This window comes from Astatotilapia calliptera, chromosome 12 (assembly GCF_964374335.1).
Source record: "Astatotilapia calliptera chromosome 12, fAstCal68.1, whole genome shotgun sequence".
Classification (NCBI taxonomy): domain Eukaryota; kingdom Metazoa; phylum Chordata; class Actinopteri; order Cichliformes; family Cichlidae; genus Astatotilapia; species Astatotilapia calliptera.
This window is the reverse complement of record NC_137433.1, coordinates 15776604-15793497: the sequence shown is the minus strand read 5'-3', so window position 1 is coordinate 15793497 and position 16894 is coordinate 15776604. Positions and strand designations below refer to the sequence as shown.

At 39.1% G+C, this 16894-nt stretch overlaps 3 protein-coding genes across 4 annotated transcripts; 1 reads left to right on the top strand and 2 right to left on the bottom strand.

The window, feature by feature from the left end:
• Nucleotides 1-4348: 4348 nt before the first annotated feature.
• Nucleotides 4349-6605, bottom strand: LOC113033335 (E3 ubiquitin-protein ligase NEURL3-like). Of its 2 annotated transcripts, none has more exons than XM_026187031.2 (4): nt 6485-6605; nt 5316-5825; nt 5032-5181; nt 4349-4912 (listed from the first exon to the last, which is right to left on the bottom strand). In XM_026187031.2, the coding sequence occupies exons 1-4, from the start codon at nt 6540-6542 to the stop codon at nt 4752-4754; spliced, it is 879 nt and encodes a 292-aa protein (XP_026042816.2). In that variant the 5' UTR covers nt 6543-6605; the 3' UTR covers nt 4349-4751. The 2 variants fall into 2 exon arrangements, with proteins under 2 accessions (XP_026042816.2, XP_080165409.1); XM_080309283.1 differs by having other exon boundaries at nt 6503-6582.
• A 2025-nt stretch (nt 6606-8630) lies between these two features.
• Nucleotides 8631-10893, bottom strand: LOC113034186 (E3 ubiquitin-protein ligase NEURL3-like). Its single transcript, XM_026188576.2, has 4 exons — nt 10745-10893; nt 9545-10054; nt 9273-9416; nt 8631-9157 (listed from the first exon to the last, which is right to left on the bottom strand). The coding sequence occupies exons 1-4, from the start codon at nt 10800-10802 to the stop codon at nt 8994-8996; spliced, it is 876 nt and encodes a 291-aa protein (XP_026044361.1). The 5' UTR covers nt 10803-10893; the 3' UTR covers nt 8631-8993.
• Nucleotides 10894-13911: 3018 nt separating this feature from the next.
• On the top strand, nt 13912-16288 carry nkx6.3 (NK6 homeobox 3). Its single transcript, XM_026188134.2, has 3 exons — nt 13912-14597; nt 15174-15343; nt 15712-16288. Exons 1-3 carry the CDS (start codon nt 14183-14185, stop codon nt 15940-15942), a joined length of 816 nt encoding a protein of 271 aa, XP_026043919.1. The 5' UTR covers nt 13912-14182; the 3' UTR covers nt 15943-16288.
• The last annotated feature ends 606 nt before the right edge of the window (nt 16289-16894 follow it).

Sequence of the window (16894 nt, the reverse complement as noted above, 5' to 3'; positions counted from 1 at the left end):
GAGGTTTGAAAACAGAAACACACCCAGACAAAGGGGAGGGACAGAGGGAGGCACCAAAGTTTGGAAATTTACCTGAAGTGTACAATAACAAAACTTGGTGATCTGGGCTTTTATTGTGGATTCCCAGTTTCCTTTCCACCCTTGTTAGTTTAGTATCTTCTCTTTGTGCATTTCCCTCCAGTAGTTTGTTGTTGTTTTAATCAGCTGATTGCCATTCAGTGTGTACATGTAACATCTCTATGGCTCTTCCAGTTTGAAATGTCACATGAGTCTAATCTTGCAATCACTCATCACAATAGCAAATGCAATAGAAAAAATCTAAAACACGAAAATTGAAACATTTCTTCTATTTTTTATAGTTACATTTAATGTTTTATAATAATAATACAAGTTTGTTGTTGAGTTGGTGATATACTTCATATGGCTTTAGCTGAATAAAACAAACTACATATTCAAAATCTTTTCTTCATGTTTATTTAATAAATGTAAATTGTGGAAAATATATCCAAAGTTACCTCTTAGCAGTGTAGATATACAGTAGTTAAACATGTAATAAGTCATAATGAAACTAGCAAACTCTTGTGCTTTCACTTTAGAGAAGAATGTGAAGATCTGGACTTCATCCAAGATGAGAAATTAAAGTCAATGCTGGAAACTGCAGCGTTTCTTTGGTAAAGTCTGAGTTGCAGTTTTAGTCACTAGATGGCTTGTCTTGATTTGTTTTGCTGATGTGACACACCCACACGCAGGTACCTTGTCAGTGTTTTATCGTCAGTGACAAGATTTTTATTTCCACAGAACCATAAAGTTTGTAGTTTCTTTTTCTTATCGCCATCATTTAACACTTCAGTGTGCAGCTCATTATTAGCACTCTTTCTTTGAACTCTAATTGCTTTACGGCACTTTGCAGCTTTTTAATGCTTATGTTTGGATTGTCTTGTTTTTGTGTCACTTAATCAGAGTTTTAACAGTCGTCTATTTCTTTCCTTTTACAAACCATACCAAGAACAATATATTACATGAGAGGGTATGGAGTGAGCTGTACAACACACTTTTTGGGGGTTTTAACAACGCCCCTATGACTACAGCCCTGGCCTTTCAAGAGGAGTTGCTTGTTGCACTAAGTTCTCATGTTTTGCTGTTCTCTCACCTGTACCACCTCAGTGGTTTCCCCCATTTGCCATGTTGTCCTTTCCATGTTTTTTCTTTTGATTTCAAGTTTGAGCATGTTTGTTTTATCCCTCTAGTCTCATTTCTTTCCTCAACCTTATTTTTTCACTCTCTCCATGTTTTAGATTTTTTGCCTGTTTTTTGGTTTTCAGGCTTCATCTGCTCCTCCTGAATGGTTTGATTCCACAAAATGACTAAACGGACCATCGCCTGGATTTAAAGGTTTTGAATTTTCCGAGAGTTTGGAGTCCTGAATGTGGGGCTTTTATGGATCCTTTTTCCAAGTGGGCATATCGACATTTCTGATGACTTCGATCCAAATCCAAACATTCACATTTAAATAATTATATAGTTCAAGTTCGAGTTCAAGTTTATTTATATAGCACTTTTAAAACAACAGGTGTTGACCAAAGTACTGTACAATAAAATGGACAAGGCAATAAACATAAAAAAACTGAATAGTGTTTTAGAAGAGAATAACATCCTTAAAAAGAGAATAAAATCATAAAAAAAGAATAATAGTAACAAACTCATGAAGAACCAAAAGCCAGAGATTAAAAATGGGTCTTTAGACGACTTTTAAAAGTATCCAGTGTTGGGGAGGATCTGATATGCAAAGGCAATGTATTCCAAAGTTTGGGGGCAGTCACAGCAAATGCCCAGTCTCCTCTATGTTTTAATTTGGACCTAGGGATAACAAAAAGCATTTGGTCTGCAGACTTCAAGGATCTTGGGGGAGAATACCAGGTTAGGAGATCAGCAAGATGTGTAGGGGCTAGTCCATGCAACGACTTAAAAACAAGTGTTAAGATCTTAAAGTCAGTTCGAAAGCTGACTGGCAGCCAGTGTAGTGATGGAAGTATAGGAGATATATGATCTCGCTTGCGTGTGCCAGTTAGGAGCCGTGCTGCAGCGTTTTGAACTAGCTGCAGTCGACCGATTGATGAAGAGGTGAACCAGAGTAGATACTATTACAGAAGTCGAGGCGAGATGAATGAAATCTCTGAAACAGAGAAAGGGCTTAACTTTTGTAATTAGGCAAAGATGAAAGAAACTGGTTTTGACTACATTATTTATCTGTTTATCAAATGTTAAATTGCTGTCAAAATCACCCCTAAATTTCTTGCAAAAGATTTTTTATAATTTTCTCAGGGGCCAAGGTCATAATGGTCAGAAGGACCAAAGACAATGACCTCAGTTTTCTATTCATTTAGATTTAGAAAATTTAGAGGCATCCATGCTTTGACATCTTCTAGACAATCAAACAGTCCCTTCAGAGGATTGACAGATTTTCATTTAGTGGAAGGTTAATCTGAGAATCATCTGCATAACAGTGAAAAGAAATTCCATGTTTTTTAAAAATAGATTCCAACGGGAGAAAAAAGGATTGGACCAAGGATAGAGCCCTGGGGGACCCCACAAAAAGGGTCCTCTTTGGAGACAATGTGTCTCTGAATCTAACAGAGAAAGTACGATTAGATAAGTAGGATTTAAACCATTCCAAAGTAAGCCCTTTAATTCCGGCACATTGTTCCAGTCGAGAGATAAGAATCCTGTGATCTACTGTGTCGAAAGCAGCACTGAGGTCTAATAATATTAAAATAGCAGAATCTCCAGAGTCGGTAAAAGTTAAAAGGTCATTAGAAACTTTTAAAAGAGCGGTTTCAGTGCTATGCCAATGTCATGTTATTCTAAGAAGGTCTGGAGGGACAATTTTCTCCAGCACTTTTGACAAAAAGGACAATTTAGAGATTGGGCGGTAATTTGATAGAACTGTTGAGTCCAGATTCTGCTTTTTAAGGATGGGTTCCACCACAGCATGTTTAGAATCAGAGGGAACAGACCCAGACTGAAGACTGCTATTGACAATAGAAAGCAGACATGTACCAGCAGTGTCAAAAAACATCTTTCAGTAACCTAGGTGGAATGATATCCAGGGTACATTTTGAAGGTCTCAAGTTTCTGACAACTTCATTAAGTAATGAAAGGGATACTGGCTCGAAGTGATCAAAAACAGCCAAGGTTGGAGTATAAACACCTGGGTCAGAAATGGGAGGAATAATGTGGGATCTAATATCTACAATTTTATTAATGAAGAATTTCATTAGATTCCAACTTATGTTCACTGCTATATGAGGATCAGCAGTGGGAGGATTAAGAACTGAGTTTATAATACCAAATTAAATCCGAGGTTTATGACAGTTGTTGGACACGATCTTGGAAAAGTATTTTATTTTAGCTGCTCTTACAACTTTCTGGCAACTTGACAGGGATTCTCTAAGTGCCTCAAACGACACTTGGAGATGGTATTTTTTCCATTTTCTTTCCGCTTTTCTACATGCCCGTCTGCATTCCCTGGTGTCATTATTTAACCACGGTTGGGTTTTAGGTTTTAGATACCTAGTGGTACAAGGAGCAATGGAATCCAGTATTTCCAGACAAGCTGAGCTGAACAAGGAAAGCAGACTATCAGTGGTCGAATGAGTGGTACTGTCAGTAGGTGATGCCGGATTTAGATTTTTGTAGGAATGGGCAAAGCGATCTGCTGTATTTGAATTAATCGTGCAAGATCGGAGCTTGGGCACAACAGATCTACCAGGCTGACCTGAAAAGGGAAACTCAAATAGGACAGGCATGTGGTCCGAAAAATGTATATTACAGATTTCAGTGTCAGTGACTGATAGGCCGTAAGAGAGTACGAGAACCAGGGTATGACCGCGTTCGTGAGTTGGGCCTTTGACTGACCGGACAAGATTAAAGGAGTCTATAAGGTTTAAAAAAATCATTGGTCAGTGGGGTATCTAAACAGCAAATATGAATATTAAAATCTCGTATGATTAAAACACTGTCATATTTTGGTAGAACACCAGCCAAGAATTCAGAAAAGTCTTGTATAAAGTTCTTATTATAGTTAGGAGGTCAACACACCAGCGCACATAGCACCGGAGTGGACAAGTGGATTTCATATAAACGTATATTTGTAGATTAAAGGGTAAAAATGTTAAAGGATAAAGGGTAATGTTTGGTGACAACAACATGACCTGATCAGTGATTTGAGAGTGTAATTTTTTTATGCATATTTGCATCATTATTCTTCCTACGTGCAAACACAAATGCACGTTTGGAAATGAACACATTGTAGCACATTTCTGTTCTTACAATCAGCCACACAGTCTGCTCTTATCTGAAAACCAACATTTATTTTTACTTCCGCTCATTCCTGACTGTAGAGATATGAGCTGTAGACAGATGCTTCTTTTCCTAAACACACTTCACTGAAAAAAATTGTTTTTGAGGGTTTTGTTACAGCATGTACCCTTAAAACATAATAGAGTTTATGTTTTTTACCATCAACACATTACAATTTTCAGACATACAAAAATACAACACTGCTTTAAGATTTGCATCGAGGTAGAAAAGTGCACTGTACAGACAAAGTTATCATTATAAATAATATAGAAATAGCAGCAGATTTTGCATTTAGTGCAGTATTTTCACTGTAACAGTCACTCTGTAACTTCTCTTTGGTGATTTCTGGCTTCTGTCTAGGAGCTCAGACCAGACTTGAAACACACCACTACTCACAAGATCAGAGCTGATGGAGCTCTGATCTTGTGTCGACACAGCGGGCAGGTGCCAAACTCCTGAAAAACTCTGGAGTTGCAGTGTCTACATAAACACCGGTGGCCACACGGCAGTGTGATTCTGGCCTCCTTCACCATGCACACCACACAGGTTATATCTGTGAGCAGAAGAGAGAGATCCTGAATTAGAAAAATGTGACATCAGGAAATGAGACCACACTCTGTGTGAAATGTGCAACTGAAATCAGATAGCGACTTTTGAAGGGACTGTTTTCACCTCCTGGCATTTTCATGTCAAGACAGGAGATGCAGTCATCACAACTGAAGTCCGAAACTGAACCAAAGTGGCTATAAGCATCAGGTGAGGTGAGGGGTTCAGGTGCAGGACAGGATCTTTTGGTACAAAATAGATCTTTTTTCTCTGAGCCTGCAGCACAGAGAAAATAATATTTTAAAAGTCATTCAGACAACATTTATCGCTGTCAGAACATGGGAATTGCTGTGCCTTCACAGAACAGGAAAAACCTGCTGTAAGGCAAATATAACTGTAGTTGAACTTGCCTAGGAGTAAAATGGAGCACGTCTGGCCGTAGACGTCTATCGTGGCCCACAGAGGCTGGCTGAGGTCCACTCCTGTCAGCCACTTATACCGCCTGTTGCTGACAGCTACGTATATGCTGCCACCATGAGAAACCCAAAACTTCAGCTCTGAACCTGCTTGGCAGTAGGATTCATTTACAGGCACAGCCCAGTGTCCAGGCTTGTCAGTGAGGTTGGGGATGGCCATGCAGGGCAGGGGTAGAGATCTGCTTGAGGGTGGCACAGTGGTAAAGCCCACACGCAGAGCTCCATCCCAGTTGGTCGAATCCCTCTGCACTCTCAGATGAATCTTCTCCTGGATCTTCACTGGACGGTTGCTGAACACCAGCCCATTCTTGAAGGTGTTCTCAGTCTTCTCTGCGAGTCGACCTCCATGACTCAAGCGGACCTTTTCTCCCACAGCCTGATTGTGGAAGGTCAGAGGACCAAGACAGCGTGAGCTGCATCTGTGTGACACCTCTGACTGAAGAACTACAAAGATAGAAAATGGAAACATATGAAACCATGTCTGTGTCCTAAGATTTATTCAAGATTTTTTAACTGCACATTTTTCAGGTAGGTGACATATCACATTTACTTAATTAAAAGAAGCTACATATCAAAGTTATTGCTTCATATTTAATAATACATTTAAAGCCAAAGTTTCCTCTTAATAGTCTAGAAATAGATAAACATGTAAACAGAAAACTGCTGTGGTTTCACAAAGAAGCTTGTTTGGTCTGGACTTCATCCAAGCTGAGAAATTCAGTGCTGGAGATTGCAGTGTTTGTTTGGTGAAGTCTGTGTTGCCGTCTCAGTCCACTAGATGGCCTGTGTTGATTTGTTTTCTGTGTTTTATCATCATTGGAAAGATTTTAATTTCCAAAGAAACAAAGCTTCTAGTTTCTTTTTATAAGAAACTTCAGTGTGCAGCTCATTATTAGCACTCTGTCTTTGAACTCATTTGCTAATCACTTGCTTTATGGCACTTTGCTGTTTTTCAATGTTTACTTTTGCATTGTCTTGTTTTTATATGATGTTTCTGTAAAAGAATGAAATGAGCTGCTGTAAGTTGATTTTTGCAACCAAACATCATCTTGATAATGATTCCTTTATCAAACTAAGATATAAAATTCTCTGTAAAGACTTACCAGCGTTCTTGTTCTTACTTTCTCTTGCCATCTTGAAGGTGCAAATAAATCTTGTCATGCGAGTCCTGATGGATGATGAGGTTGAGAGTCATCAAGTCATGAGTGTTAACTACCTTTGAATGATGAAGTACGTGAAGTATGAACACACGCCCAGCATCACCAGTAAAGGGAATGGGGAGGGACAGAGGGAGGCACCAAAGTTTGGAAAATTACCTGATGTGAACAATAACATAATTTGGTGATTTGATTATTAGTCATTTCCTCTTTTATTTTTTTATTCCAATGTTCTTTGCACCCTTGTTAGTTTCGTCAGATTCTCCACCTTGGTTTGAGAAAATTATTTTAATTATTTAATCATCTGTACCACCTCTGTGGCTTCTCCTATTTCCTGTGTTGTTCTTTCAGTAGTGACGTATTGCTGCTGTCGTTCTAATTTTCTTTTATTCCCCTTTTGAATTCAAGTTTGAACTTTTCTTCTATTTTATACATGTTGTAGATCTTTTGCCAGTTTTTTGGATTTCAGGCATCCTCTGCTCCTCCTGAATGGTTTGAATCCACAAAATGATTGAAACGACCATCGTCTGGATTTAAAGTTTTTGAATTTGGAATTTTTCCAAGAGTTCGGAGTCCTGAATTTGGGGCTTTTTTGAGCTCTTTGTTACAGTGGACATACCAACATTTATGGTCATCTAAATTTTAACTTGTGTTCACAGTTGGGTGTGTTGGAGCGCCAATATCAGCTAAATGAAGACATCAGGAAACCTAAAGACCAGTGTTGGTCAAGTTACTTGAAAATAGTAATTAGTTACTAATTAGTGACTACTGAAAGTAATCCTGTTACTTTACTGGTTACTTTTTTTCAAAAGTAATTATTTACTTTATTACTTAGTTACACAACTTGAATATCTAATAAAGCAATAGACATTTTATCCCAATTCTATTTATTCTGCAAAATCCATCATATAAAATTGAATCAAGTGAAAAAGTCTCTTTTAAAAATTGTTTTATTAGTTTTAATCTTTTAACTTTATGCATATTGCATTAAGCAAAAATTATACATGCAAGTCTTTGACTTGGAGACATTTTTTTAACCTACTTTCTGCATATTCCAGCATATAAAATAAAATTATTTTTTTGTGTTTATATTCACTCTTTCAAATAGATGCAAGTAAAACACAGCAATAAATAAATAGAATCAAAGATTCAGTGGCACTAAGTCCTGTCACTCTTGAGTCTATTTTCACCTGTTTAGCAGGAGTGGAGCAGGCGGAGGTTTGCCTGGTGCTGCAGCGGTCATGTCAGTGGGGGGATGCTGGGGTTTCTCTGTGAATTTCACATTCCTGTTCAGTGTGTACAGTGGAAGCTAATGTTTTTGTCACTTTTTACGGAATCAAACTCAAAGTAAGGTCAGTACGTCCACGCTTTAAACGCTGGATGGCCGTACTGTCTCCCACACTTCATATTATCCATTGCTGATCAACACACATCTGTTGTTGCCACGGGCGTCGCACGCTCGTACGTCATTGTCACGAGACACTCCCGCGAACAAAATCACGGTTTAGTAACGCAGCGTGCTTACAGGAAAGTAACAGTAATCTAATTACTTTTTTTGCAATAGTAATCCCTTGCTTTACTCATTACTTGAAAGCACGTTACCTTAAATGCGTTACTGCCCATTTCTGCTCACACCAAAGGTCTTACTGTTGTTACGTTTTCTGTTCACAGATTGATTTAATATTGTTAGTTTTTACTCATAAACACCAACTTTAAGTACTGAACACAAACTCAAAGGCAGCACAAACATATCTGATTGTGTTAATTTTAGCCTTCAAGGACAAAGTGCAAACAAATATTTGCTGTTTCAGTTTATTTTGACCACTTTTATGTAATAATTCACTCTGATTATTTATTTTTAGTTTGATGAAACATTTTATAAATATTGAAATATGTAAAAATCAAGTAATGATGGAACTAGGTTCATTTACTTTCACATTTAAAGAATTATATAAACACATGTTTGTGAATTAAAAGGTAAAAAATGTGTTTGTGTTAAATTAAGATCGCTATGGTTATGTTTGGTGGCCACAACATGACCTGATCAGTGATTTGGGAGTGTAGTTTTTCTATTATCAGCCACACAGTCTGCTCTTATCTGAAAACCAACATTTATTTTCACGTCCGCTCATTCCTGACTGTAGAGATATGAGCTGTAGACAGATGCTTCTTTTCCAAAACACGCTTCATTGAAAAATATTGTTTTTGAGGTTATTTTTAACCCTTAAAACATAAAAGAGTTTATCTTTTTTACCATCAACACATTACAATTTTTAGACAAAAATACAACACTGCTTTAAGATTTACATCGAGGTAGAAAAGTACGCTGTACAGACAAAGTTATCATTATAAATAATATAGAAATAGCAGCATATTTTGCATTTAGTGCAGTATTTTCACTGTTACAGTCACTCTGTAACTTCTCTTTGGTGATTTCTGGCTTCTGTCTCGGAGCTCAGACCAGCTCCTCTGCCGATGGAGCTCTGATCTTGTGTCGACACAGCGGGCAGGTGCCAAACTCCTGAAAAACTCTGGAGTTGCAGTGTCTACATAAACACCGGTGGCCACACGGCAGTGTGATTCTGGCCTCTTTCACCATGCACACCGCACAGGTTATATCTGTGAGCAGAAGAGAGAGATCCTGAATTAGAAAAATGTGACATCAGGAAATGAGACCACACTCTGTGTGAAATGTGCAACTGAAATCAGCAATGTTTAAAGGAACTCTTTTTACCTGTTGGGACTTCTGTGTCAAGACAGGAGATGCAGTCATCATCAGTGAAGTCTGAAACATCAGAAACTGAACCAGCAAGTGAAGTGAGAGATTCAGGTGGAGGACACGATCTTCTAGAGCAAAACAGCTCACGTTTCTCTGAACCTGCAGCAAAGAGAAAAAAATGTTTTAATAGGCATTCAGACATTTATCACTGTCAGAGCATGCTGTGCCTTTGGACACCAAGAAAAGCTGCTGTAAGGCAAATATAACTGTGGTTCTAGTGAACTTGCCTAGGAGCAAAATGGAGCACGTCTGCCCGTAGATGTCTATCATGGCCCACAGCGGCTGGCTGAGGTTCACTCCTGTTAGCTTCTTACACGGCCTGTTGTTGACAGCTACGTATATGCTGCCACCACGAGAAACCCAAAACTCCAGCTCTGAACCTGCTTCACAAACAGATTCATCCAGTGGAACAGCCCAGTGTCCAGGCTTGTCAGTGAGGTTAGGAATGGCCATGCAGGGCAAAGGTAGAGATCTGGCTGAGGGTGGCACGTTGGTAAAGCCCACACGCAGAGCTCCATCCCAGATGAGTGAATCCCTCTGCACTCTCAGACGAATCCTCTCCTGGACTCTCACTGGACGGCTGCTGAACACCAGCCCATTCTTGAACGTGGCCTCAGTCTTCTCTGCGAGTCGACCTCCATGACTCAGGCAGATCTTTTCTCCCACAGCCTGACGGTGGAAGTTCAGAGGACCGAGACAGAGCAGACTGCATCTGTGTGACACCTCTGACTGGAGAACTACAAAGAATAAAAACACAAACACAACAAATTATTTTACAGGCAGAACATGGTTTAGTAAATGAAAATCACTACTGTAACAATATACTTGCATTTAATGGTTAATTAACAGGTTCTATGATCTATCATCAGTCAGATTCAAGCTGTGTGAGTGTGATCATTTACTTTAACAAAACATTCTTGTGAAATTTTATTTGTTAATATTTGATCTATGTATTAGTAATTATACTTTAAATCATGTTAACGTAACTAATATAGTAGTTCAAGAGTGTTCACTTTTGACTAGTACATGAAGTTTCATCCACGCTTAGTAACCTTAAGCTTAAAGCGAACTCTACAAGTTGCCTCATCTATCTGTCAACGGTGAGTTGCAGTCAGCTTCGTCTGCAGTTTCAAAGATTTATCTTGCAGGTGTGACTCACACAGTTATTGTGTATACCTTCATCAGTAACAAGCAGACCATTTCCTGTAAAATATAAACTTTCTGTTCTCCCTCTCTTATCTGCAGTGGTGCCACAGCCATAAAACATTTCTTAATCAACAGTTTAGAAAATATCTTTTACACACAAAAAGAAAAAAAAAATGCTACTAACATGTGAAATTGAATTTGCATTGCTCTTTCATTTAGTAAAATCAATTACAACTTTTTCTTGTTGCTTTTTATGCATCAAATTCTCTATAAGGACTTACCGGAGTTCGTGTTGTTGCTCTCCTTCACCATCCTGAAGAGATAAGTAATATTTCTCATATGCGTCTGAATAGAAGATGTGATCGCGTCTGTGTGTTGGTCTGGAGCACATGTGGTTTGGAAACAGAAACAATTCCAGCATGACAAGTTAAAGAAGTGGGACGGACGGGAGTGAGGGAGGAGCCATACTTTGGAAATTCATCTAAAATCCCCCCCCGAAAAAAAAAAAGACCAGGGTAGTTTTTTGGTTTTTTTCCCCCATAGATTACTGTTTGTCTCGTGATTTCTTTTTAGGTACTGACCTTTGGAGTAAAAGTTCAAACAAAAAAGCACACAGACACATTATGATTTGTGTGAATTCTGCTCACGTGCAACTAGTTTCATTTTCATTATCTGTAATTATTTTGTGGCTTAGGACAAAAGACAATGTTCATGACGAATAAGAATGTGTTTGGTCCTGTATCACTGTCTCAAAAAGATTTTTCAGTATCGTTTTCTTCACTTAACATGCTGCACTCACTGCTGTTTCTATCAGAAATGCAGTGCAGCCTCCTTCCCATTAAACACATTAAATACCAATTATATTATCTTGTTTTAAGATTTGCATCATGGAAATTTTTCACCATATCAAACATATTATTTCCGGAATGACTGTGAGTGTGAACTTAAAGGAGAATCTAGACATGCCTGCAATGAAAGCACGTGACGCTTCATTACACATCTCTGGCTGGTTGTGATTAATCTCTAAAGCGGATGTGTCGCCCTCTACAGGCGCTATGATTGGCTGCTCAGGTCCCGTGACAGGACGAAATTATAGCTTGTAACAGCTGTGAGATCATGAGAGCTGGTAAATTCGGAAATTTACCAGCTCCCCCCCTTTTCCCAAGAAAATCCCAACATTTCGTCACTGATAGACTGTACGTAAAAGCAGCGATGTGTTCCAACGTGTAAAACTGATTGTGAAATGAGAAGAGCGTGTTGTGTGCACTAATTATGTCATTCAACTTGTATTTTGCGCCTATTGGGTTAAGAATGCAATACTTTCTATATGTCATGCACTTAAAGCATTGAGTACTTTATTTAAAAAACAAAAAAATACAAATAATAAAAGTCATAACCTGATATCTGTAAGTTTACATAAAGGTTTATTATTAAACTGTAATCAAATAGTTAAAGAAATTCCAAGAAACACGAAAAAGAAAAGTCCAGATATGAGGCCGGAAATAGTCCTCCCACAGGACATGTTTAACCTACATGATAATGGGTGAGGAAATTGTGCTAAAGCTATTGCAACACAGAAACCAAGGTCTGCCTGAGTCATTAACTCTTTTCAAAGCAGCCACTGTGCTGCTGCTGTTTCCCAGAAACAAGTCCACAGAATAACTCTAATATAAATCACAACAATTCATTTGCATGATTATAAAATCTGATGGGGTTTTTTTTATGCCACATAGTTAAATGACACAGTTGCCTGTCCTCCTCAATAGTTTGTTAATGTGCAAAAACAGAGTGGATTACATGACACATTATTACACTGATAAATAAAATAAGAAATGAGATTTTGCCAGTGAATATGGCATTTAATTTAACCAATGTCCTTTGCCTGACAACTCTGTGTAAGACACATTTTGTTTAAAGAGATTAAAGATATAGATGTGCGACAAATTAAAGTAAAACTCTGTAAGATGCTGGGCCACAGGAGCAACTTTACTGCATTTTTTTTCCTCCCTTAATTCTCAGTGTCCTAATTCAACAAGGTGCTAAAAATGTTCTTCAGAGATTTTGGCCCACACTGTCAAATCTGCAGCAACATCGTTTCTGTGCATCCTTGATGCAAAGCTCCTGTTCCACCACATGTCAAAGGTGTTCTATTAAAATGAAATCTGGTGACTACGGGGGCCAAGTGAGTACAGTGAACTCATTTTCATGTTCAAGAAACCAGTTTGAGATTATTTGAGCTCTGTGACACCCACCAGAACATGTGTGTACTGTGGTTATAAAGGAACAAATGTTGTGAATAACAACACTCAGGTAGGCTGTGGAGTTTAATTCATGTCACTTGGCACTAAGGGGTTCAAAACCAAGAAAATATCCTACCAACAACAAGAAGCCAGGATGGATCCATGGTTTCATTTTGTTTTCATGCCAAATTCTGACCAAATGTCTCAGCAGAATCTTATAATGGCAATTCAGTTCAATCCCGTTTCATTTCTATGGCACCAAATCACAAAAACAGTTGCCTCTAGGTGCTTTATAAAGACCTCACGATAATACAGAGAAAACCCCAACAATAAAACAACCTACTTATGAGCAAGCACTTGGTGACTGTGGGAAGGAAAATGGCATTTTAACAGGAAGAGACTCCCTCAGAACCAGCCTCAAAAGCCTTAAAACTCATGTAAATCATCTTTCTTCTCCATTTCAATACTTGCTTTGAACAGATTGTCTTACTCGCATCTACATGCTTCAGTTCACTGAGTTGCTGCCTGGTAACTGGCTGTTAGATATTTGTATTAACCAGCAGTTGTAGAGGTGTACTTAATGAAGTGGCCAGTGAGTATATATTTGACTAAGGGTGGTGCTTAGATTGATCACCTTTCTGATAATGCCTCGGTGGAGGTAAATAGATTTATAAATAGGAATAGGAAAGAGGAAAATAAATAATGATAGACCAAATCCTCACACATCACAGATTTAAGAATGTCTATCTGTAAACCAAGTCTTTATGTTTAGTTTTTCATTTTATAATTATATAATATACAACAAACATTTAACATTTTCTATATACAAAACTGGACTGTTCTGCTATCAAACTAGGAAACAGGGGAACCCTTCCTCCACTCCTCCTCTTCACTCCAGCTGCACTCACACATGGCAGGCCATCAAAAAATCAACTTGTTCCCACTCCACCTGTTCAAAATGCTATTAATCTGCTGCCTTCCAATAAAAGGCTTGGCTTTCACCGAGGAGCCAATAGAATGGCATTAATGCTGCGAGACCCAGGCCAATCCCAAGCTGCATTCTAATGTGGCCTATCTTTATCAAGGTGCCACTCCATTTCCAGATACTGCTTATTTATGATTTCTGAGGAGGGAGCCAGCGGGAGGCATATGTCTTTCGGAGAACACTAAAATCCGTGTCCAGAGGACTCGCAGGAGACTTCAGATATGGAGCTATCACATGCCAAGCTGTGGATAAGAAGAAATCAAATGTGCGAGTGAAGTTTATTTTTCGGATGTGGTGGCAACTTTGACAAAGATCAGAGACTTTGCTGCTCGTGTTCCTAATTGTTTGACTATCTGGAGACGGAGGGTGTGGTACCAAACTCCGACCTCATCTGCTGGTGAGAGAGCTCGTTCTTTGGCCACCAAATATCTTTTTCTACTTGGATCTCATTGGATGTGTTGATAAGACCTAGAGGAAGAGTTACCAGACTTCCCATGGATCCAAACATCCAGGGGTCTTTCCTGTTTAACAACAGCCTCAACCAGTTCCCCTCAGACATCAAGGCACCAGTGTGCCAGTACTCAATGCCCAACTCCTTCTACAAGCTCAGCCCGGGCCTGAACAGCCAGCTGCAGCCAGGGACGCCTCATGGCATCAGTGACATCCTGAGCCGCTCCATGGTCGGGGTGGGCTCCTCGGGCACCGCCACCCTGCTGCCCGGATACTCCAGCATGGGGGGGTTCAGCCCCTCTGTCACCAGCACTTCCATGTACTACAATCGAGACTACAATTCCTCACTGGGCGGCTTCTCCAAACCCGGCGCTGAGTGCCCGATGAAGAGTCGCAGTGTAAACTGCTGGGCAGAAAGCAGCTGTGAGTGGAGAGGAGGGAGGCAGCAGTGCACCAACAGTGAGTCTAAATACTGCAGAGCGGGCTCAGCAGCAGCAGCAGCTCCTCAGCACTGTCATCACACTCTGATCTTCCACTTTAAAAATGGAAACATTATCCAGTAAATACACAAATTTCAGAATCAGATCTGTTATAAACTTGTTATCTATTGAGTTCAGACTCGAGGTTAGATTTTTGATATGACTAAAACTTTTTCTCTCTTTTTGTATTAAAACCTTGAAAATCCATTTATGTAACAATCTGTTGTTTATTAGAGGTTGTGCAGACTAAAGGAAAATACAAACAGATCTTTTAAAAACAATTTATTTAATAAACATGTCAAATATTCATTCAAAAGATTTCATTCAATTATGTAGATGATTGAAAAATTATGTTTCATTTAATTCACAAATGGAGACATTTTACTTCGGTTCAGTGTATAAACAACAAATACATGCAGTCTATGAGGGAAATATATATGTGGTCATTTTTTTCCCTGAGCAATGAGCCAAAATGCTGTGGCATTTCAGGCAGAAATTCAGTCCTGTGTCATACATCCGTTTCCTGTAATGTGTTTTTATTTTATTTTTTTTTCAGGCAGTGGTCCTCTTGGGGAGATGTCCAGCAGGAAAAAACACACCAGGCCGACATTTAGTGGACATCAGATATTTGCTCTGGAGAAAACTTTTGAGCAGACAAAGTATTTGGCAGGGCCAGAGAGAGCGAGACTGGCTTATTCTCTGGGAATGACTGAATCACAAGTCAAGGTAACGTCGCCAGAATCTGCTTACATTTGAGATGAATGTAAATAAGATTTTTATTTTTGTGTGTGTTCGACAGTTCCACTGATATATATTCCTTGTGGTATATTTGTTTTTTATACCCAGTAGTGTTGACTTGTTTTGAAAGCTGCCACATAAAAAAAGCATACATGTCGTGTGTAAATTCAAGTGCAGCGATAGAAATCTGCAGATCATATACCAGCACATACTCACCCTCAAGCAGAAATGGGGACACAGATTATTTTTCCATACCTTTTCACGTAACACAATGCTTAAAAGAATACTCGATAAGCTGCAGGGCTCCGGTCTACAGGAGTTAGATGACAACTCCCCCGTGCGTTGTGTGTTTTCAGGTTTGGTTTCAGAACCGGCGCACCAAGTGGAGGAAGAAGAGCGCCTCTGAGCCCAGCTCCACACAGACCAACCACTCGGGGCCGGCCGGAGAGGCCTCGGAGAATGAGGTGGAGGACGAGGAGTACAACAAGCCTCTAGACCCCGACTCTGACGACGATAAGATCCGATTGCTGCTGCGCAAACACCGCAGGGCTTTCTCTGTCCTTCGCCTCGGGCCGCACCACATCTGATGCACTTCCTGCAGGCTATAGGCTACACAGGCACACACAGAGACACACGTACAGGCATAAAACTCTCTCAGCACATATGCATGCTGTAATAAATTTCAAACTAGTTTGCAATACGTTTAACTGCTGAGCTGTTTCGCATGATCGGAAAAGGCCCGACAAAAAACATTGAAAGGTCGAACTGACGCAGAGTCTTTAAAAAGTTACTGTAAAAAAATCGATATCTCTGACTTGTTACACAGTTACTTATGTCACAGAAAGTAACCTTAAGTTATTCCTGCACTCCAATTTTGAACAGCTGGGTCGTTTTCAGTTATGCGTATTTCAAAATAAAGCTCTTCTAAATCCTTGTGTGACTTGCATAATGCTGTCGAAATGCTTTAGTAAACTCTATATACCATAAAACACTAAGATCACAGAGCCTTCGCCCCTAAAGTAGACGCTAAAATTAAAAGGCAGTGTGAATTTTCTGAATTTACTTTTGAGTATAATTTCCAAGAACAAGGAGATTTTCCGTGATCGTTACAAAAAGGCCAGAGAAGAGAATGCGTGATCATATGACACGCATTCTAACGTATACGGTTTCCAACAAACTAGAAAGGTAGACTTTTTAAAAGTGGGGGTGGGGGTGTGGCCGGAACAATAAAAGGTAAGCAGACAGTGCTGACGTGCTGTAAAGTGTTTTAATCGTCTACAGTTTGTTTGCTTTAATTACATTTTAGCTTGAAGTTGGCTCAAATCCAGGTCTTTGACTTTGCTTTGTACTCATACTTACTTTTTAACCACACTGTAAAAATATCAAGGTGTATGATATAAAAAAAACATTACTGTGCACATTAAATTATAATTAATTATTTATCAGACATGTCTTTTTTGTCTTTTGTAATGTGAAAAATCAAACTTAAATGTAGACAATTTGGGTCTTGAGTTATGCTGATGTGGTAGCTGGTTAAAG